The following is a 24,742-nucleotide window of genomic DNA, read 5'->3' on the forward strand; positions in this document are numbered from 1 at the left end:
GCAAACATGCCAATGCAACAGCTTCTAAAGAATCACTCCAATGATGCCAATAATAAACTATATATAAATTCCAAATTTCATTATATCAATGTTTAGGAGTAGAACAGGAGACAAATGGGCTGATAATTTTATATTTGAAAAATTGTTTATCACTTACCATGCGATTCCAGTCCAGCTCCCTGAGCAAGGCCACTGTCATATGACTGAAAAGAAAATAAATTTAAGAAAATATTTAAGTTGATAAACAGAGTAATTTGCACCTAAACCTTTTACTACCTTAGAATTACAAATCTACTAATGTTTTGCAAGGTGGCACATCTGATTATGCAAATTATTTATGTTTCAATAACATTTAAGCCGATGATTAACTTTTATTGCCAGCTTGGGTATTGACTTCTTCAAAACTGTTTACTTGGTGGGAATGACTCTTCCAATGATTGGAATAGTTTGTGGGAGAACATAACATTTGCCCCAATTGCTGCTTATAGGTCAATACAATGACCCTTCTATCTGAGTCTTCTACCTCAATGGCCAAGTCTCCAGTGACTTAGCTCTCAGTTGTCCAAATCCATTCGTACTGCTGGTTGATATGTACGAGTACCATGTTTCTGAGTTCTGCTCAATCAGAAATTTAAAAGTTGAAGTGAAGTAGCAGACACTGGGCTGGAGTGTAGATAGATGCATATGTGCTTTATCTCCAGGCAAGTGAGTCGTTAAAATAAGCACAATTATACAACTTGAAAACAGATTAATTTATAAGCTAAACTTTAAAGCATGATCATGTATTTTTTTCATAAGATTAGTTTTATAGTAGTATACTAGCCAAAATGAAGGAACGGCTTTGAAAAGTTCTTATTTATTTGGTAGAATTCTGCCCATTTAAAAGTTAGATCTCTTCCCGAGTTCAATTCCTTTATGAATTATGGTACTTTGCCATTGTGCTTAGGAGCATATTCTGCAAATCTGACTATTTTCACATGAACATTGGCCCTTTTGCTCGCCCATGGTATGATCATCAGACAAAGCAAACAGAGAAAGGACAAGGCATTTGAACTCTTAAAATGGAAGACCACTTTAGGATTACTTGTATCTTCAGCTGTTCTGTAGGTTTCTCAGTACTACACTGGAACATCAGTTTAAACGATCTGTTCGAATCCATGGGCTTGGGCTTGAATCGACAACCTCAACCACCTGTGGCTTCATTCTAACAGGTAACAAGTAGAACCTCGAATTATTCCAATTCAGTGCTTTTAAACTCTTACTTGCAAAGACTCATTGAATATCCAAGAACGTACCATATTTGCAAAGTAGAATACCAACATAAACAATTTAAATTCTGTACTCTTGCATCCTGTTGCAAATTTGATACGCAACTGCTTTTCAAAGGACATTTAAAAAAAAAACCATACAAACAAAAATGTCAGAATTGTGGTGGTCTAGAGACCAGGTTCACAGTTCAGAAACAAGAGACTGTACCTCTTCTTCTCAATCTCCAACTATACTGCGACTTCACAAAAAAAAAAATAAAATGGCTGGCCCGCGGACGGTAACCAGAGGACCTCCTGCAGAGAGGTCCTGGAACTGAGGTGACTGACTTCAAACAACCTCATCCATCTTCCAACACACCAGGAATGATTCCAACTAGCAGGGAGTTTTACCCCAATTCCGGTTTTCCGAGGGGTCCCTGATGCTACACTTCGTCAAATGCGGCCTTGATGTCTTTATCTGTCTGGCCTACATTTGATTTCAGACCCAATCAATATGTTTGTCTCTTTACTGCCCTTTGAAGTGACCTAACAAGTCATTCAATTGTACAAACTGCTAGAAAGATAAAAAGGGAATGAAAATGGACAGACCACCTGGCATCAACCCAGACACCAGAAACGACAAAGGCAAAAGCAGCCCTGATGACCTTACAAAGTCCTCCTTACTAAAATCTAGGGGGCAGTGCCAAAATTGGGAGAGTCACTCTCACCTCACTTCTGGAATTCAGTTCTTTTGTCCATATTTGAACAAAGGCTGAAATGAATTTATGAATTGAATGGCCCTAGCAGAACCCAAACTGAGCAGTGAGCAGTTATTGCCGAGTAGATGCTGTCCAACAGCATTGTTGGTGACACCTTCCATCATTTTACTGATGATTGAGAGTAGACTGATGGGGCAATAACTGGCCAGAATGGATTTGTCCTTTTTTTAGTATTAAGGACATACGTGGGACAATTTTCCACATTGTCGGGTAGGTACCAGTGTTGTAGCTGAATTGGAACAAGTTCGATAGAAATGCGACAAGTCTTCAGGACTATTGCTAGAATGTTGTCAGGACCCTTAGTCTTTGCAACATTCAATTCTACCAATGTACCTTTGGTACAGGTCAATGTTGAGGACATCTAGGCTAATCCCCTCTCAATTGCATACCACAATGCCACCATCTCTACTGGGCCTGTCCTGATAAGAGGACAAGGCATATCCACGGAAGGTGACGGGGGAGTCTGGGTGATAGGCATACTCCCAGAACCATAGCTTACAAAGTCAGGCTGTTGCTTGACTAGTCTGAGACAACTCTCCCAATTTTAGCACTGGTCTTTAGGTATTAGTAAGGACGGCTTTGTAGGGTTAACAGGGCTTTTTCTGCCATTATTGTTTCTGCGGTCTAGGTCAATGCCAGGTGGTCCATCCGTTTTAATTCCTTTTTTCCTTTCAAGTGGTTTACACAACAGAATAGCTTGTCAGATCACTTCAGAGAGTAGATGAGTCAACTGTATTGTTGTGGGTCTGGAGTCACATGTCAGCCAGATCAGGTAAGTACAGCAGTTTCCTTCCCTAAAGAACCTGGAAATATATTACCATTCCTTTTATCACGTGAATCAAGATCCTGGAACTTCCTACCTACCACCATGGGAATATCTTCACGAATGAACAGCAGCAAGAAAATCGGAAGGTAAACAGTACTGTAGCTTTTAACGCCTCCAAGAACAAAAATCTCCCTTCAATCCTGGTTCCCCTGCCTAAGGAAAGATATACTTACCATAGACGGTATACAGAGAAGGTTCATCAAATTCCTGGGACAACTGAACTATCCAAGAGGAGAGATGGAGGAAACCGGGCCTGCATTCTTGGAAGTAATGAAGAATGGAGGTGATCTCATAGAAATCTAAAGGGAGGAACAGAATCAAAGCAGAAATGATGTTTCCCCTGGTTGTGGGGTCTAGAAACTGGGGACATAATCTCAGATGAGCATCTCGCTCAGAGGGTGGTGAATGTTTGGAACTCCCATCTCGAGAGTTAGAGTTAGAGATTGATCGATTCCTAGCTATTAAGGACATCAAGTTACATTAGAATAGTGTGGGAATATGGTGTTCATGTGGATTGTCAGCCATCTAAATTGGGGGAGCAGGCTCAGTGGCCAAATGGCCTATTTATGTTCATAGCCCTTAAGGCAATTTGCCACCATTTCTCAAGTGCAATTAGAAATCAGCAGTAAAACGTTGGCCTTTCCAGCAACACCTGTATCCTGTGAATGAATTAAAAAACTGTCAATCTGCCCTCGAATGCCAAAAAATTTGCTGTACTTAGATTAAGCGTTAACCTCACCCCAGCAGGATATGGACATTATATCATGGTATAAAGATCCTGTTAATGGGTGACTAATGGTTTGATATGCTACTCAACAAGAGGCTCAGAAAACAATAATATAAATTGTGAGGCCATATGCCTACAAATGGCAAACTGCACCTGAAAACCTTTACTCTTTTTCTCCTTTATCACAGTTTGTGAACCTAGTCTTTTCTTTGTCTATATCAAATTTTGCTCCAACTTATCTTACTTCCTCATCTCACTTTTCTTTGTGGACTCTCAAATTTAATTGGTTGAAGTACAGACTGATCTCAATCAAGAATATTGGTGCTCCATTGACCTCATTCACTTCCAACAATGTGCCGTGAAAAAAAATCCAAGTCAGGAAACACACACCATAAGATTCCCTACTCCAGTAAATTCCGGGTGCTATCAAAGTCCACAAAGTAATGAAAATTATTTTTTGCAGAAACCTGATCTACTTCATGTATTTTTAGAAAAGCGCAGAGAAACAAATTTTTGCAACTGAATTCACTGGTCACTCAATAACTTTTCAAATAAGTGATATTTGATGCGAACAGAACAGTCAGATTTGATTGTATCTGTACGATTAGGCTGTCAGACAGGACCAGCATAGTTATTTTAACCATACTCTAGTTTCGTGAGTGGGTAAAACATGCATGTGGCAATTCCCAGTCAATTTAACAGATATTATCTATTGTGTGGAGAAGGCTTGGGGCCATTTGTGGAGCTTTACTGTAAAATTGGTATTTGCCTTAAAAAGATGGAAGAGAGATGAATAATGTATTTGGATATATTTCATTATTAAAGCAGAAGAGAACTGGGACATGTGGTGCATATTTAATCTACAATATATACTGGCTGCTTTGGCTGACTTGAGAACAAGTCCATTTGTTAATTAGTACCTTCAGCACTTGCTTACTCAAGTACTTCATTATTTATGATTGACTGAGCTAGATCTTGTATATGGAGTTTCTCTCTAGTTCCTTGGAAATAAAATACTATGACTGAATTCTTAAAAATCAAAGCAGAAGGAGCTCCTTTAAATTCATTATGGTGAATTTTAAAAGAACTCAAACAGCAATGAAAACAGCAGCCGAGTTACTGAAAAAGGCCCTTGCATTCAACCTCAAGCTTTTTTCAATTGGACCACCCTCCATCCCAAAATAGTCAATTCATTTACTTGCTTACACCTTTAATACAGTCAGTCTTGATATATTTTGATGAAATCAATGTTCTGCTGCAACAAAAGTGTACAAAATAGAAATTTCATCCTTTGAGATAACTGCAAAGTGCTAGGCCCCAGTTTTCATTAATCATCCAATGTAATGTATGTTTACTAAGGTAACTGAGGCCACAAAATAGTATAAATTACCCTTTGAGGGGGTCATAAAACCTTTTGTACAGTGAAATACAAATAAAAATAGATTCACCAGGTCATCCACAAGGTATTCTTCCGTCCTGGCATTTCCTGCCTACTTCTACCTTTCAATGGTAGTCTGTTTGCAAAGCAAGAAATTTGGGAAATGGTTTTTGAACTATCCTGTGGGGGAAACCCAGCCAAATCCCTTATGCCTAAAGTACTCCTCTTTGTTTTTGTAAGCTAGATAAAGTGCTTTAATTAGGAGAAGACACTATCTTTGTTGATAGCAAAAGCAATAACAAACTAGATAGCTGAATAATATAGTTTCAGGATTATGCATTTACTGTGCCCAGGGGCTCAAGTTTTAAACAAAACCAGAAGTTGCTGAAAAACTCATGCTTGGCAGTATCTGAAGAAAAACCAAGAGTAAATGTTTCAGGTCTGATGACCCTTCCTCAGACGCTGCCAAATCTGCTGAGCTTCTCTGGCAACTTCTGTTTTTGTTGCTGATTTACAGTATCCGCAGTTCTTTCAGATTTTACTCAAAGATTTTAAAACCCACCTGCCTTTGTCACCACTACAGATTGGACCTCCTCAATCTGGCATGCTCTGGTCTGCCAACTGCAGTACTTCTCTCCAGTCTGCACTTGCATAAAGCAGCAGCATCGTGAGCAGAGTGAAGACTGTAACACTGACAAACAGCTGCAATTGTACTTGCAGGGGAAAAAAAAAATCCACATTTTCTAAAATAACTACTCTTCATCTCATTTTATGCTGCACAGCTTTTTTCAAACATGTTTCAAAGCTCCAGCATTGACAATTCCTGCGGCCTGGCAAATTCTCCAGTCTAGCAAAGGCCTTGTTTGAGGCTGCTTAATTACGGAATGCAACCTACAAGTGAACTTGACTTTTCGAAAGTACTCTTGGCTGGTCTCATTCCACTTTCCATTAAATTGGAGTTATCCAAAGCTCTGTAACCATGTCCTGACTCATACAAATTCCTGTTCATCACTGAACCAGTCCTAACTTACCTACATTGGCTCTATGTTAAGCAACACTTCAAATTTAAAATTTTCATCTTGTTTGCAATTCACTCTATGGCCTTCATTTTTAACATTTTTATAACCTCCTTAAGTCCCATAACATTGGTACTGTTGAGAGTGAGGAGTATGGTCCCAGGTTACAGTCGGACATTGATCAGCTGGTAAACTAGACAAAGCAATTGCAGATGGAATTTAACCCCGATAAGTGCAAAATGATGTATTTTTGGAGGTCTTATAAGGAAAGAATATACATAATGTATGGTAGGTCCTTAAAAGAGTACTGAGGAACAACAGGACTTTGGTGCTCAAGTCCACAGACACTTGAAAGCATCAGTACAATTCGACAGGGTAGTGAAAAAGGCATATACGATGCTTGCCTTCATTAGCTGGGCAATGAATACAGTAGCAAGGGAGTCTTGTTACAACTTTATAAAGAAATTGGTTAGGCCACAGTTCTGGTTGCAACGCTATCAGAAGGATGTGATTGCACTGGAGAGGGTGCAGAAGAGATTCACTAGAATGTTGCCTGGGACCGAAAGTGAGATACTAAATAGACAGGGTTTGTTTGCCTTGGAGCAGGAGGCTGAGATGGGAATCTGATTGAGGTACACAAAATCATGTGAGGCATAGGTGAGACTGTGAGAATTTCTACCCTGCAGCACACATGTCAAAAGACCAGAGGGCATAAGTTTAAAGTGAGGTGTAGGTGGTCGACAGGAGATCCAAGAAAGAATTAGAAATATGTAGATACACAGAACGTGCTGCCTGAGAAGGTGGTCAAGGCAAATACTCTGGCAACATTTAGGGAGCATCTGGACAAGTACCTGAAATGCCAGGGCACAGTATCTACGGACCATGTTCAGGGAAATGGGATAATGCAGTTTGGCGTTTGTTGGATGGCACAGACATGGTGGACCAATGAGCCTGTTTCTATGCTGAACGATTGACTCACAACAATGAAATGGACTGACAGAATTTGGTCTGTTTAAAGTAGCACATAGTTGCAAAAAAATTTAGAGATCGTACACATAAATAAACATTTGAGAACAAGTATTCAAGGAGATATTGCGAACAACCCACAAAATGTCTACACTCAACCCTTTCTGAACTCTTCAGCAAACCCAGTTTTATGTGCCTACCAACATCTAAGCTCAAAGCTCTAGTATATCCTCAAGACTCTTTTGCCTCCTCAAAATCCACTTCAACCAAGCCTATAGCTAACCTCCCTAATATCACTTCCCGTGGCTCCATGCGAAATTTTGTTTTTTAATGCTCCTGCGAAGCATTTTGAGATGCTTTATGACATGAAATAAGCTACATTTTTGCAAGAAATTGGTGTTGAGGTGAGATTTCTTAATTTTATGCCAAACGTTACAACTCAAGAGTACCCCAATAACACACTGCTTCAGTGTTCAAGTCGTCAAAATCTAGACAGCATGGGTAGGGACCTAATGGGGAAACGCTTTCATGCGGAGGGTGGTGCATGTATGGAATGAGCTGTCAGAGGAAGTGGAGGAGGCTGGTACAATTACAACATTTAAAAAGGCATCTGGGTGAACAGGAAAGGTTTAGAGGGGTCAAATGCTAGCAAGTGGGGCTAGATTTCTCTCAGGCATCTGGTGGGCATGGACAAGCTGGAAAACAATGTTTCCACACTGCACATCTCTAATGACGCTAAGTATCCTAAAGGAAGAGAGGTTGAGAAGTAAACAGGTTTAAGAGAGGAGAATTCTGGAACTTCATCTAGTTGGCTGAAATGGTGAATTATACAAAAATATGGGACAGCTGCTCTTGCCAACACTATATAAACTCATCCCTTTATGCATACTGTGTAAATAAGCAAAGCTCATAAGACACAGTAGCAGAAACAAACAAACAAAGTCATTGTATGCTCCACAGTGTGATCTACTGAAACAAAATTAGGTGGCAGCTTTGGAAAAGCAGTGACCAAAGATAAAAGAATTATTCCAGTGAAGGACTGATCTATTTATATAAACCAGGATAAGTGTTTTATGCTTAAAAAAGCGTTAAACTCAATCAAAGTTTATCCATAGCCTTCAGGAAATTACTATAACCCAAAAGTGCATATGGCAAGTTATTAATTTTAAAACAAATCCCAGAAAGTCTGGCCGTGATTTGTTTTGCGCAATTGAGAAGTTTCAAGATGATTACTGGCAACAAATCACTAAAGCTACTGGATTCAGAAGACATCATTTTAAGATCAGAAAGAAAAAAACAAATTACAATCTTATTCTCCAAAAATTCTATGTAAGTGGCCCGTAACTTGAAAGTCAGGCCTTCAATTCAACATCTACATCCTTGACTACTTAATGAAAATATTTAAAATAATGTCTCTCAAACTGCTCAAAATGTTGAACATTTTCATTTGTATTATAGATATTATTTGAAAATATGACATTCAGCATGACAAAAGAAATTTCTATCAGAAAACCAGCATCTATTGGGATAACATAGCAAAGAATCCCCACCATCCTAAAACTCAGATTACTGTTGATAATGTAAAACAATTATTCCAAAATAGCTTTGTGTCAAATATAAGTGGTACCAACATTAAAATGGAAAGTGTGGCTTATGGTTGCAGAACACAGCACAAGTATGACATATATATAAAATTCAAAACTGCAAATAAAATCAGGGGTCAACTGAACACCCAAAAACTATGGGTATTAAATGTGCCACTGTGCTTGAGGGAACTTTTCCTTGCATGGTATGTAGGGGTTTAGCATTCACTTCAGTGCAATATCCCTTGTTACCAGAACTATAGCAAAGCACAATAGAAATCATGCCAGTAATTGCTGATTATGTTACAACTTCAAAAAGCTTCTAATATCTGCGCAGATGGTAATGAAAGGTTACCAGGGTACGTAGAACCTACTTGATACTTAGCACAATGACCCAAGTTTTAAAACACTTCATATATACATGACAATTTGCTGCCATATGATAAAACAGAAAATAAAATCAATAGGTAATATCACTGCAAGTTATATACAACAGTATACTAATGTCTAATCAGCATCATTAATCTTTACTGTTTTGTACGGTTGGTGAACAATGATCCAGAACTTCAATCAAAACCTGAACCGTTCTGTATAATGCTAGGAAATAGTGCCCACTTATCCGATGTTGGCTGACCAGTTCCTGAAGCCTCCAGCACAGGAAAGTGGGTAGACACTAACACCAACTGGGAAGTGAAGTCATGGCCTCATGGGATATCAGAGGTGGTGGGAACGCTCTTGGGGGAAGTCAGCCACTAAAAAAAAAAAGATTTGCTTGCTTTGTGTTATCACATGTACCAAGATACAATGAAAAGTGTTTTGCATCTTATAGGCAGATCGTATCATACAAAGTGCATCAAGGTAGCAGAACAGAGTACAGAATAGTGTTCCAGCCACAAAGAAGGTACAGACCGAGATCAGAATTAACATTTGAGAGGTCCATTCAGAAATCTGATAACAGCAGGGATTCAAGTATTTATTTCTTCTGCCTGACTTAATAGGGTGGAAGAGAGCATAACTGGAGTGGAAGGGGTCTTTGATTATGTTGGTTGCTTTCCTCGAGGCAGCAGCAAGTACAGATAGAAGGCTGGTTTGCATGATGGACTGGGCTGTGCTCACAACTCTTGTTTCTTAGGGTCTTGAAAGGAACAGTTGCTATACCACACTTAGATGCACACAAATAGGATGCCTTCAATGGTGCAAAAAAAGTTAACTATCCTTGTGGACATGCCCAACTTCTTTAGCCTCCTGAGAAGTAGACGTTGGTGTGCTTTCTTGACCGTCACATCAATGTGGGTGGATCAGGACAGACTGCTGATAATAATCATTCCCAGGAACTCGACATCAGCACTATTGATACAGACAGGGGTATGCCCTCTACTCCACCCGTGAAGTCAATGACCAGTTCTTTCATTTTGCTGACATTGGAGAGATTGTCGTTTTTCCACCATGCTGCTAAGCACTCACTCTCTTTCCGGTCTTCTGTCTCATCGTTGTTTGAGACCCCGTTCTACAACCGTGGTATCAAACTTGTAAAGAGAGTTCAGTGGAATTTGGCCACAGCCACAAGTGTACGAGTACAGTAGGGGGTTTAGTTTCAGTCTGGAGAGACACCGGTGTTGACAACTATGGTGGAGGTGGTGCTGTCACCTATTCTTAGTGATTTCAGTCTATGGTCAGGAAGTCGAGGATCCAGTCACAGAGCGGGGAGCTGAGACCCAGGTCTCAGTGTAGAGACGACTTTGTTTGGAAAAATGGTGATGAAAGTGGAACTGCAGTCAATATGTAGGAGCCTGATGTAGGTATCCTTGTTATCCAAATTTTCCAGTGACAAACGTAGGGCCAGGGAGATGGTGTCTTGAGGACCTGCTGTGCCAGAAGGCGAATTGCAAAGGATCAAGGCATTTTGCTAGGCTGGAGTTGATGCGAGACATGACTAACCTCTCGATGCACTTCATAATTTGAGGTCAGAGCCACAAGATAGTAGTCATTGAGGCACCATGCATGATTTTTCTTTAGAACGGTGATGATTGTGGTCTTCTTGAAGCAGGTGGGGACTCTAAATCAAAGTAAGAAGAGGTTAAAGATGTCTGCGAGTACGCCTGCCAGCTGGTCCGCACAGGATCCGAGTGCAAAGCCAGGTACTCCATCCGGGCCAGTCGCTTTCCATAGGTTCACTCAAGAACGCTGATCTAATATTTGCGGCAGTAACCTTGGGTACATGTGCATCAAAGGCCGCTGGGATAAGTGACACTTTCACTGACCGCCTGTTCAAAGTGAGTGTAGAATGATTTACACTGCAAGGCAAGTTTAAGGAAACCTCTAGTGTATGACAAAATCTTTAAGTGAAAATAATAAGTTGTCATTATTAGTGACCAATTGTACATTTTTAATATTTATTTAGAACACTAATGGCACAGTAATTTAATAAACCTAAGTGTAACTGAATGCTGAATAAGAAAAACAATTTGGCAATTCTTGGTAAATGATTATAGGGAAGCTGTTTGGGGTAAGCAGGAAAGGGATAGATTAGCAAGTGGGTGTCGGATTATGGTGAGCCAGGCAGGAGTTAGCTGTGGGAGTGGGAGGTCTCATACTGTAGAGGTCATTAGTTACAGTGATGAGTCTTTGCGGTGGTGGTGGTGGTGGTGAACAATTTTGTACTTACCCAAGTGCTAAAGGAAGTTTTAATCCTTTTAACTTTTCCCGAGTTAGAGAGTCAGAATCATACAGCATTGAAACAGACCCTTCGGTCCAACCAAAACATAATCCCAAACTAAACTTAATTCTACCTGCCTGGTCCTGGCCCATATCCCTCCAAACCTTTCCTATTCATGTATCTATCCAAATGTCTTTTAAACACTGCTCTTAATGTATTTGTAGAATCTCCTTGACAGGTAAGGTTAAGGATAATCCAATGTCAAAAATCACAACACCAGTTATAGTCCAACAGGTTTATTTGAAGACACAAGCTTTTGGAGTCTCATTCCTTCTTCCTCATGTGTCAGTGAGGGAGTTGGCATTGGACACAATTTATAAATCAAAAGATCAAAGGGTCATTGAACTGATGCGGTGTTGAACAAACCCAAGACGGCTATTAAATCTTTAATCAGTTAGAAAGGATCAACATGAAGAAAATTTCAGGAATTTGCAAGTCACTGCCCCGAGACAACTAAAGGTTTCGACTTGAGTGGGCTTGTGATCGGTAGTCCTTTTGGGATCTTTTCTGCTTTCTTACATTTCTGTAGAAACTTTATGGCTGTGTCAATTCGCGCGATCTTCTTGGAAATCCTCCCCACTTTGAGCCGGTGGTTTATGATGTCGACGGTAGCCATGATTTAGAGCAGGGTTGGACTGGGGTGGACAAGGTCAAAAAATCACATGACACCAGGTTATAGTCCAAATGGTTTATTTGAAGACACAAGCTTTTCAATGCCACCTCTCTCGCTAACACCTAAAGAAGGAGGGAGACTGAAAGCTTGTCTTCAAATAAACCAGTTGGACTATATCCTGGTGTTGAGATTTTTGACCTTGTCCACCCCAGTTCAACCACATGGTTACCTGCCAATGCACTCTCATATCCCCTCTTTGCCTTTCTGATTTCCTCCTTAAGAATGCCCCTACACTCTATATTAAGAGATTCAATTGAACCAAAAATATCGAAAATAAGATTCTCTTATTCCTGACTAGAAACTTAAAATCTTTATTCATCCATTGTTCCTTAATCTTAACAGCCTTACACTTCACTCTAACAGGAACATAATGCCTCTGAACTCTAGTCATCACACTCCTTAATGCCTCCCACTTGTCAGATGTTCTTTTATCTACCAACAGTCTATGCCAATCAACTTTTGAACGTTCTTGTCTCATACCATTAAAACTTGCCTTACTCCAATTAAAAACTTTAACTTCTATGGAGTTTAAAAAAAAAAGGAATGTGCAAGAACTCTCTTAACGTCATAAGCTTTAACTCAGTTGGTGACTTCTTCCACAGGATTTCAGACTCCAGCTATATGTCAATTGCAATGTCATAAGCACTTCATGTTTTCTTCAATTGCCACTTGATACGCTCACCAAAAGGCAAAATAAAAGAAAATCACTTTTTTTTTTTTTATAAAAAAAGTCCTAGCCTGAAACAACTGTCTTCAAAAAAACCCACTTTTAAAGTGGATTAAACAAAACCCCATGGTTGCCAGCAGAACCAGAGGCTGCACCTTCTCTGCATTAGCCCCGCAATGAACACCTAAACAAGAATACTGCCCCAGGACACTTCTTCGTAGAACACTCTGCATTATCTAAAAGACCAATATATCATGATATTAACAAGCAATGTGTTCTGGTGCATGACTGAAATAGGTATGGTTCTGTGCTGGAAATTTTTACTGTATTTGAGCTGCTGCCTCAACATTCAGTACTTTTCAAACTACTGAAAGGTAAAAGCTCTCAGGTTACAAAGTTGACTGCATTAAAGCACAAAGCACAATTTACATCAGGCATCTCCAGGACAAATGCATTAATTTAAAAACAGTTTCCTGTATTTATACAAAATCCATACTTGCCACATTATTACAAAATTGTGAAACCAAGTTGGAGTTTCCTATGAATTAGTCAATTACTGTTAGTTAACTTTATTAAAAAATGAGTACACAGTTCTGCTATAACACATGTTTCATTAATGCGAATTGGCTATAACGTGATTGATGAATAGTGGATGCTGTTTGGATAACGCGAACTTTCTCCTGTACAGGCATAGCGATTTTCTATACTGATCTCCCTATAACCCGAGTTTCTATAGCGCCAGGTCACACAAGAACACAACCAATCGTGTTAAGGGAGAACTACCTGTATGCAATTTTACCATTTCTTCAGTTTCAATTATCATAGTACACTCATTTTGCTCACAATTAGAACAAATTGTAAGATATGACCTTGAAAAACATTATCCCAAATGCTGGATTAACATAGGTATTGTAGGATGAGTTTTTATTTTATAGCACTATGCCCAGTATTTGATTACTGGTACCTGATACTCAAACAGTTTAAAAAAATTGTTTAAATGAGAGGCATTGCATCAAAAAAGGTTTTTAACAACCTTTTCATAACAATGAAAAATAATTTCAATGAAGTCATTTTCAAAACACTACTAAATTGACTCAAGCAACCAAAATACATTGTATTTAATTGCTAGTTGAACGAACACAAACATTTTTATTAAAGGTGCAGTGTAAACAAAGTCACAAGGCACAACCTGCAGCAGCTGTTAAAATGTCACCAGGAAGATTGTGGTATGTTTGATTTTGTTGTCTGTAATTACATTTTCTGCTGGGTAATTTTCAAATCAATGAACATCAAAAGACAAGCATCTGCCTCCATTATTTGCCAGTATTACCATATTTAAAAAGTTAATCCAGTTTCAGAAATTAAAAAAAGATCCTCAGAAGAACTTTAGCTGCCATTTGTACAACAAATGCTACTAAGGAAAATTTCATGTTCACGTTTCGAGAACTACAAGTATACAAACCATTCAGTAGAACAAAAACAAAAGTTTAATAACTCAAATGATGTATTCAGGTGAGAGATCTCATTTTCTTCTCTTTTGTCACTTACCATGCTTTTCCTAATATATTCTATGGCTTTCTGTGTATTCATTCCTGACCAATCATTAAGCATATAGCAGATACAAGTGGCACAATACACAAATCTCATGTCATTTTCACTTCCTTCTGGCACTGCATAGAAACTGCAAGACAAAGAAAAACAGGAAGCCATCTCAATTAATTTTACTAAAAATTACGTAACAATAAATACTGCAGCAACTATCTAGACATGGTAAACACATCTGGTGATTCTAACAGTCATTTCAATCTTCAGTGTGAAAATAAATTTTGAGATGCTGAGAACAAAGGATCAGATTTTTAATGCAGGGTTGGGAATGTGACACAAATACCATGTGAGAGAAACTCAGGTGGTCATAGAATCCCTAGAGTGCTGACAGAGGCCATTCTGCCGATTGAGCCGACAACAACCCTGTGAATGGCATCCCACCAAGCCCAGCCCCTCATCCTATCCCTGTAACCTTGCACTTTCCCTACCTAGCCTGCATATCACTGGACACTACAGGGAAACTTAGCATAGCCAATCCACCTAACCTGCACATCTTTGGATTGTAGGAGGAAACCAGAGTACCTGACAGAAACCCACGCAGATTCAGGGAGGAAGGGCAGACTCTACATAGCCACCCAAGTCTGGAATCAAACCTGGGTCCCTGGTGGTGTGAGGTAGCAGTGTTAACTATTGCACCACCATGCTGCTTCTGTGGCAGCATCTGTGGAGAGAATTAACATTTTGAGTTGTTTCAGATTCCAAGCATATGCAGTATTTTGCTTTTATTTATAATGTGACATCCTGCCAAATCCAGGTTCTGACCGTGGGTCCGAGTTGCATTGCATTTATAATGCTAATTTCAAATGCAAAAAGTCTGGCCGGCTTGGAGGCAGGAAGTATGCTCAGTGCTTGAAGGGGAGGGGTGGGGTGACATCAGCAGCCCTGTTGAGATCTGCTGTCCCACCTTACCAATTAGAACAGGCAGCCCTTTACGCTGCAATACAGAAGATGGCCATGGATGAATAACAGCAATGCACATCAGTTTTATTTATTAACTTTAAGGAGATGTTCAAATCAAATTATCTGATCTGTGCAATGAACCAGATAACTCTCCACTAAGTGCACAAAACTACTTGGCGTGTCAGGAAAAATTGACAACTTATACTCTATTTCAGACTGCCCTTTGGAGGTGCTTAAGGAACTGTTGTTAATTGGAGGGAGATGCCTTTCCTGTTCCCTCCACCCCAAAACCCTGCAGGCAGTTGAAAATTCAAAACCCAGAGAAATCCTGACACAGCCTCTTATATTGTGAATTGCATAGCCAGCCCCCAAAAAGTCCAGACTTGGCACCCAATGAAAATCCTGGTCAGGTTTTCTTTTTTTTTTTAAGTTTCACAAATGCATCAGTTTTACAATTCCAATTTGCTTTTTAATTAGGACACTTTCAATAATCATTACTAAATCTTTAAAGATATATTTTGCAATTAAGTAAATGCATTAAATTCCACAAAAGCAATTTTAACCATTTTCTACAATCGTATCATGAATTATGATGTCAAGAATAAATTCAGTGCTCAAATGGAACTATGGCTCCCTAATATTTCAGGAGGTAAATATCACACCAGTTGGCGAACTGAATTTTAAATACCCCAAGACTAACCCTTCAATCCCTGAGTTTTAGTTGCATTCAACAATTTGCTTCAATACAGAGAATGGGTTTTCATCTGTGTTGCTGTGAAAAAAAGTCAAAAGTCACCTGACACCAGGTTATAGTCCAACAGGTTTATTTGAAAACACAAGCTTTCATAGCTCAGCTCTTTCCTCGGGCGTAGTGGAAGAGCTGAGCTCTGAAAGATTGCGGTTGGTGTCCAGCCCAGTCCAAAATCGGCATCTCCCCATCACGGCTGTGGAAAAAGTAGAATGGAAATGACAACACTCCTGGTCCCACTAACAAGTTTATACATATAGTTAATGATCAATATTAGAATTAGTTATTTCCATGCCAATTTGGCCATAACCATAAAATCTCAAAGGAAAGATTCATTTGGATAACAGTAATAAAGACTTGCCACAAACTACACCACACAAGTCAAATTTTGGAGGGGGAGTAAACAAAAATCTAACAACTAAACAAAAGATACACGAAAGCAAGACAGTGGATGAGAACATCACCCACAGTATGGGGATCAATAATTTGTTTTACAAAAAACTAAATCTGTCTTAATCACAGGCAAAGATCCCAAGTAAGCAAAGCTTGAATTCTCAAGTTCAAGACAGGATAAACCCATAGGACAAAACTACCCATCAATTACGTACCATTGCTTTATTAATTTCATTGCATGCTTCAAAGTATGAGCAACTTGAGTGCAGAAATATTTCACTGTACCTGCCATCTTCCAGTTGAAGGGCTCCAAGCCCTGCCAGACATGCTTCCTTATTTACCCGTTTCAGATCATCTCCGAGGATCACTAGGCTAGCTAAACCAGTATATGTCATGGCTATGTGACCACTATCATATAAATGATGTGAACCATTATCCTATAGAATATTAAAAAGCATCCGTTAGACAATATGGTACAAAAGACGCTGAATTATTCAACAAATTTGGCAGCATGCAAAAAGAACAAGTTGGGTTTTTTTTAAAAATACCACCAGCAAAAAGAAAACTAACATGGTTCTCAGACAACAAGGTGCAGGGCTGGATGAACACAGCAGGCCAAGCAGCATCATAGGAGCAGAGAGGCTGACGTTTCGGGCCTAGACCCTTCATCAGAAAAGGGGGAGGGGAAGGGGGTTTTGAAATAAATAGGGAGAGAGTGGGAGGCGGATAGAAGAGGGATAGAGGAGAGGATAGGTGGAGAAGAAACAAACAGGTCGAAGAGGCGGGGATGGGGCCAGGAAAGGTGAGTGTAGGTAGGGAGTTAGGAAGGGGATAGGTCAGTCCAGGGAGGACGGACAGGTCAAGGGGGCGGGATGAGGTTGGTCGGTAGGAGATGGAGGTGCGGCTTGAGGTGGGAGGAGGGGATAGGTGGGAGGAAGAACAGGTTAGGGAGGCAGGGACGAGCTGGACTGGTTTTGGGATGCGGTGGGGGGAGTGGAGATTTTGAAACTTGTGAAATCCACATTGATACCATTGGGCTGCAGGGTTCCCAAGCGGAATATGAGTTGCTGTTCCTGCAACCTTCGGGTGGCATCGTTGTGGCACTGCAGGAGGCCCAGGATGGACATGTCGTCTGAGGAATGGGAGGGGGAGTTGAAATGGTTCGCGACTGGGAGGTGCAGTTGTTTGTTGCGAACCGAGCGTAGGTGTTCTGCAGAGCGGTCCCCGAGTCTCCGCTTGGTTTCCCCGATGTAGAGGAAGCCACACCGGGTACAGCGGATGCAGTATACCACATTGGCAGATGTGCAGGTGAACATCTGCTTGATGTGGAAAGTCTTCTTGGGGCCTGGGATGGGGGTGAGGGAGGAGGTATGGGGGCAGGTGTAGCACTTCCAACGCATCATCCTCCGACACTTCCGCCATCTGCAATCCGACCCCACCACCAAAGACATCTTTCCCTCCCCACCTTTTTATCTGCTTTCCGGAGGGACAACTCTCTCCGTGACTCCCTCGTCCGCTCCACACTCCCCTCCAGCTCCACCACACCCGGCACTTTTCCCTGCAACCGCAGGAAGTGCTACACCTGCCCCCATACCTCCTCCCTCACCCCCATCCCAGGCCCCAAGAAGACTTTCCACATCAAGCAGATGTTCACCTGCACATCTGCCAATGTGGTATACTGCATCCGCTGTACCCGGTGTGGCTTCCTCTACATCGGGGAAACCAAGCGGAGACTCGGGGACCGCTTTGCAGAACACCTACGCTCGGTTCGCAACAAACAACTGCACCTCCCAGTCGCGAACCATTTCAACTCCCCCTCCCATTCCTCAGACGACATGTCCATCCTGGGCCTCCTGCAGTGCCACAACGATGCCACCCGAAGGTTGCAGGAACAGCAACTCATATTCCGCTTGGGAACCCTGCAGCCCAATGGTATCAATGTGGATTTCACAAGTTTCAAAATCTCCACTCCCCCCACCGCATCCCAAAACCAGTCCAGCTCGTCCCTGCCTCCCTAACCTGTTCTTCCTCCCACCTATCCCCTCCTCCCACCTCAAGCCGCACCTCCATCTCCTACCGACCAACCTCATCCCGCCCCCTTGACCTGTCCGTCCTCCCTGGACTGACCTATCCCCTTCCTAACTCCCTACCTACACTCACCTTTCCTGGCCCCATCCCCGCCTCTTCGACCTGTTTGTTTCTTCTCCACCTATCCTCTCCTCTATCCCTCTTCTATCCGCCTCCCACTCTCTCCCTATTTATTTCAAAACCCCCTTCCCCTCCCCCTTTTCTGATGAAGGGTCTAGGCCCGAAACGTCAGCCTCTCTGCTCCTATGATGCTGCTTGGCCTGCTGTGTTCATCCAGCCCTGCACCTTGTTGTCTCGGATTCTCCAGCATCTGCAGTTCCTACTATCTCTAACATGGGTCTCAAGCAGCTGAAGCAACTTACTGCCTAAAGATGGCACTGCAGGATGCAAAATGTAGCCTACACAACGTAACCTAACAAGTTAAAGTTTATTTTCTCTTAGCAGTCCCCCACTCACCTCAATCTTTCCCCACCCTTCCAACCACTCCAAGTACAAAATTGGCTCACTCATTGTAGCAAAACACCCAACCCCAACGTGGCAGCCCTCCCAAAGCAGACAATCTCCCCTTCACCCAGCCTCGCAGCACAGGCACTGAATGACTTCACCGTGCATGGAATGCAGTCACATTACTGACACTTGCTACGACTTGCCCTGTTGTGGCCAGGTGATGTCACCTGTCACATCTATGCAGTAGCCATATGGCACCATGGATAACTATTCTGGAGAGAAAAGCTGAGATAACGTTTCAGAAGTCAGGTGACACTAGGTTATGGTTCAACAGGTTTATTTGAAATGGCAAGCTTTCAGAGCCTAGCTCCTTTGACAGGTGGAGAGAAGCACATAGACACAGAATTTATAGGCAGAGAGATCAGAAGATCATACAAATAGGCTGAATAATAAGTCTCTGTAGGTGATCAAAAGTGTCAGACGGCCTGAGTAAAGTGACAACAGCTGAATAACAAGCGATCTATAATCTGATTAAATAAGGCAGAGAGATAATTACAAAAATTAAAAATAAGGTGGTGCTGGAGACAAACCAAATGACTGGAATAACATGATAGGTATGCAGAGGGTCTAATCAAAGTAACAAAAAATCCAAAACTGCACAGACTAATTAAAGGTAGAGGGAACAATCTATCATCAAGGTGATGGTGTCAAAACAGGACAGTAAGGAAGGTCTTACAGACAGAACAGTGTGGTGGGGTCACATGCAGCATGACATGAACCCAAGATCACGGTTGGGGCCACCTTCATGGGTACAGGACTTGGCGATTCTGTGTTGATGTGTATCTTGAAGGCCGCCTTGGAGGACACTTACTTGAAGATCAGAAGCTGAATGTCCTTGACCTCAAGTATTCCCCGATTGGGAGGGAACATTCCTGTCTGGCGATTGTTGCATGGTGTCCATTCATCCGTCGTTGTAGCGTCTGCATGGTCTCACCAATATAACTCAGGGCATCCTTGCCTACAGCCTATGAAACAGACAACATTGGCCTAGTCACACGAGTATCTGTGTACATGGTGGGTGGTGTACCCAGGTGATGGTAGTGTCCATGTCACAGTACTGACATATTTTGCAGAGGTTGTCGTGGCAGGGTTGCGTGGTGCTGTGGTCAATGTTGTCCTGAAGACTGGATAGTTTGTTGCAAAAGATGGTCTTTTTAGGGTTTGGCTTCTTTGCTGCACAGCACCTCCAATCAACGCCGACATTTTCTTCCTTTGGGCTCATGGCGAAGGATCACTGAAATGATTACTCAATGATACCAACAAGTTTCATCCCACCATCAGACGTACCATGATTCTGAAGAGCAGTCCAACCTCATTGTCAGACATACGCATCTCCATCAAGGATGGACACCTTAGTATCTCACTCTACCGCGAGCCCACAGATAACCTCTTGACGCTGCACTTCTCTAGCTTTCACCATAGACAGGTTAAAAAAGCCATCCATATGGAGATGTGCTATGCATGCACAGGATCTGCTCACACGAGAAGGAATTGATGGACACCTAAAGATTTTGGAGGACGCCCTCATAAGAACGTGATACAACGCTCAACTCGATTGCCAGTTCCAACGTGCCACAGTGAAAAATTGCAACAACCTCCTCAGAAGAGGGAGGCAGGATACGACTGAAAGAGTACCCTCCCGTTGTCGAGTACTTCCCCAGAGCAGAGAGACTACGCCATATTCTTTGCAGCCTTCAACGTGTCATCGAAGAGCATCTTGCCAAGATCATCCCTATACCTCCACACCTTGCCTCTAAACATCTGCCAAACCTTAAACAGACCATCGTTCGCAATAAACTAGCCAGCCTTCAGGACAACATTGACTACAACACCACAAACCCTGCCATGGAAACCTCTGCAGAACATGTCAAATCATCGACATGGGCACTACCATCACACATGGGAACACCACCCGCCACATACACAGCAGATACTAATGTGACTTGGCCAATGTTGTCTATCTCATAAACTGCAGGTAAAGATGCAGGTATACCGAGGCACGGTATATTGGCGAGACCATGCAGATGCTACGACAACAGATGAATGGACAACGAGCAACAATCGGCAGACAGGAATATTCCGTCCAAGTCTGGGAACACTTCATCGGTCAAGGACATTCAGCCTCCGATCTTTGGTAAGCATCCTCCAAGGCGGTCTTTGAGAGACACATCAACGCAGAATCGCCAAGCAGAAACTGGTAGCCAAGTTCTATACCCATGATGAAGGGCCTCAACAGTGATCTTGGGTTCATGTTGCGCTACATGTAACCCCACCACAATGTTCTGTATTTGTAAAATCTTCCTTGCTGTACTGTTTTGACACCATCATCTTGATAACTTGTTATGATCTCTCTACCATAATCTGTACAGTTTTGGGTTACTTATTACTTTGGTTAGACCCTCAGCATGCAACTCTTATACCTATCATGTCATTCCAGTAATTTGGTTTGTCTCCAGCATCAACTTATTTTTAATTTTTTGTATTATCTCTCTGCCTCAGTTAATTGGATCATAGGCCGTCACTTTGCTTGATATTCAGCTGTTGACACTCGATCACCTGCAGAGACTTATTATTCAACACTCCACTCACACCATTTGTATGACCTTTTGATTTCTCTGCCCATAAATTCTGTTCATGTGCTTCTCTCTCACTTCACCTGACAAAGGAGCAAGGCTTCAAAAGCTTGTGGTTGCAAATAAACTTGTTGGACTATAACCTGGTGTCGTCTGAGTTCTGGCTTTGCCCACTTCTGTCCAACACTACCACCTCCACATCACAATTAAGATTTCAGGTCAGTAGCCCTTTAAAGTCCGAAATATTATTGGTGTTTGTGTTAACAGATACAGACAGACTTGCTAAACATTTTCAGTGCCCACCTCCACCAAGAGTTTCAGAATCTGTAACACTTTGGTGAGTATCTTATTTGATTTGCTCATAGGTTGCAAAGAGACCAAATATTCAGTGATTGAAATGGTCCTTTCTTTCGTGAGACAGGAGTGTAAAAACAGAGAATGGGAGAGGAAGTAATCATCTAAATCTTGAAGATTAGAAGTTACAAGTTTGAAATCATACCCACTGTCTTCTTTCTTGTATCCAAAATGATAGGAAGCATTTCAACAGAAACAAGTTAGCATGCTTTTTGTTTTTAAATATAGCTCTTCAGGTCAATAAAGGTTATCCCTGATGCTGCTGTCCTTGAAAATGATCACACCTTCAACCTCTCCATAGTATTTGAAGATGTTGTTGCCTCCCAAATCAGTTACCATCTCCTGGGACTTCGTGTTTGAATAATTCCAATCACATTTCCACCTTCACTACTGCATCAAGACAGCTCCTGTTAAAATCACAGCTAACGTGACCACGACAAAGGTAAACTATCACCTTTCCTGAACTGGCAATGTTGCGTAAACGAGGTCTTTAACTATAATTCAACTGAGAGGAGCCTCATTCTTGTCTATCGAACAGTAGTTGGAATACCACCTTTAACAGTGGTTTTCAGATTTTGATAATATCCAGATCCACTTCACTGCAACCTCTCCAGACTCATCTACTCTAATGAAATGATCAGACAGCTTGTCTGACATCCAGTACTCAATAGAGAATTCCTTCAATTAAATGTTCATAAGACTGAAGAGTTTGGATTACAAACACTGTTCCTTGATACCAATTCCATTCATTCAAAAGTATTTAGACTAAACCAGGCTGTTTGCAATCTTGGTATCATATTTGGTATGAAGAAGCATTTCTAAATCACATATCCACTGCTTCACTAATACTGCCTATATCCACCTCCCTAACACCTAGAAGGGCAAGGGCAGCAGATGCACAGCAATACAATTTGCAAGTTTTCCCTCTGAGCGACTGATCATCCGGATCTGAAATGAAGTCACCATTTCTTCACTGCTGCTGGGTCAAAATACTGAAGCTGTCTCCTTCAGCAATGCATATGCAGCTACATCACATGAACTTCACTGGTTCAAGGCAGCAGCCCACCACAAGACCTTCTCAAAGGCAATTAGCGATGGGAACAGTACTTACTCTAGCCAGTGATGCACGCATCATGAGAGAGGATATCAAAAAGCCCTGCTGCCCAAAATCGCTCACCCACCAACTTATGCTGGAATCCAGTCAGGCTGTCCCTCAATTTAAAAGCTTTCATTCTTGGTTTTAAAGGTCCCTCCACATCTTTGTGTCCACTACCTCTGATCTCCAGCCCTGTAAATTTAACAGCATTTCTGCACTCACCTAACTTTGAGCAACATCAATTTTAAATTGCTCAGCAGGTCCAGAATTCTCTCACTTAACCCCACTGTCTCTCTAAAATCTTTCTTTTTCCAAAAATGTTCTTGAGAACTTACCTCTGATTAAGCTCTTAACCATCTGCTTGAATATCACCTTATGTGGCTCTCAGACACACCCATGAAATGCCTTGGTGTACTTCCTTACATTTAAGGGTCAACACAAGTTGAAGTTTTGCATGTTACTAGTGATTTATACAACTTCACGTGACTTGCATGGAATGCTAAGATTTCTAAACAATAAAGAAATCTCCACATAATTCACTTTAATTCTTCCTCATACAAACACAGCAATAATTAAATTGGGAACATCACAATTTTAACTTCCAAGGACAAAAAGGTCCCCAAATTCACCTTCTGACATTTACCAATACAGGCGAGTTTAATCAACTGGGATGATTAAGTGATAGACCTTACTCATCACCAGATTTTAACCATTTTCAGTTGCACAAGTACTGAGTAAAACATCTCATGAAAACAATGAGAAAGAACTGCATTTAGGAATCTAAGATTAGATATTAATAAAGGCAAAATTCTAAGAAACTACATTAGTACAAAATTTATAGCAAAGTCTGCAAACTTAGAAACAGACCTGTTGAATGCAACTTGAAATTACTTCTAGGTCCTTATGAGGAATATTCTAGTAACCCTATTCTGACCTTTGGCATAGTCACTATTGAGAAAAGTACTGGCTTCATACCGAAACACTTCAGGAGTTCAACTAACCTTTGATTGATTATAAGGGATTCCCAGGTGTGAAGATCCCCTGAATCCACAGCGGTCTAGATTAGATTCTAGAAAGCAAAGATAATTCTTTGTTAAAAGACATAAAATAAACTCATTAAAATATAATGATTTTAAACCTTTTAAAATGCAAGCATGATGTCACTGCTAAAAGCATCAACTGAAACGTTAACTTTCTCTCGTCAGATGCTGCTGGACCAGCTGAATTTTACATTTTAACTCTGCTAAAGTGATAAAATTTTCAAACTCATCTTATTGTTCACAGCTTAAATTGTTCACAATTCTTATTGTTCACAGCGGCTCCCGGCCCAAAACGTCAGCTTTCCTGCTCCTCTGATGCTGCCTGGCCTGCTGTGTTCCTCCAACTGCACACTGTTACCACTGCAGTAGATTCTCGGTCTACAAGTTCAAGGCTTGGGGACAGGATAAGCTTAGGGAATCTGGACTGGCAGGTTAAAAGGACAGGGAGAGGGTCAGAATCATGTCCCCCATTCCCAAAACACAAGGGCTTTGAGATTTCCTCGAGGGGTACATTTTGGTTTTCAGGTGCTCCCTTTTTATCCTCACTAAATCATTTAATAGATGATGCAGTTATTTACTCTGTGTTGTCAACCATCACCTCTGCGGTTCCAGTTTCCCTCTCTTCTGTCACATTATCCCACTTCTCTTGGAAGCTTCTTCCTTCCACAAATGCCACTGCCCCCCCCCCAGTACCCCCCCCAACACCCTCACCCTCAATTCTATCTATTTTGTTTACAGGAGGGCAACATTTCTTGTGATCAAATTTACCTTGGCATTTGGGGGGGGGTGGAGTAAAATTCACTCACCTCTCCCAGGTACTGAGTACCGGACATGCTGGAGGTCATTAACTGCCAGTTTCA

At 41.3% G+C, this 24,742-nt stretch overlaps 1 protein-coding gene across 1 annotated transcript; it reads right to left on the reverse strand.

Moving 5' to 3' along the window:
- Nucleotides 1-70: 70 nt before the first annotated feature.
- On the reverse strand, nt 71-23,907 carry LOC125481219 (geranylgeranyl transferase type-1 subunit beta-like). Its single transcript, XM_048592484.1, has 4 exons — nt 23,844-23,907; nt 16,510-16,661; nt 14,127-14,259; nt 71-203 (listed from the first exon to the last, which is right to left on the reverse strand). The coding sequence occupies exons 2-4, from the start codon at nt 16,617-16,619 to the stop codon at nt 150-152; spliced, it is 297 nt and encodes a 98-aa protein (XP_048448441.1). The 5' UTR covers nt 16,620-16,661; nt 23,844-23,907; the 3' UTR covers nt 71-149.
- Nucleotides 23,908-24,742: the final 835 nt, after the last annotated feature.

Source organism: Rhincodon typus, unplaced genomic scaffold (genome assembly GCF_021869965.1).
Source record: "Rhincodon typus isolate 14 unplaced genomic scaffold, sRhiTyp1.1 hic_rhity00001320, whole genome shotgun sequence".
Taxonomy (NCBI): domain Eukaryota; kingdom Metazoa; phylum Chordata; class Chondrichthyes; order Orectolobiformes; family Rhincodontidae; genus Rhincodon; species Rhincodon typus.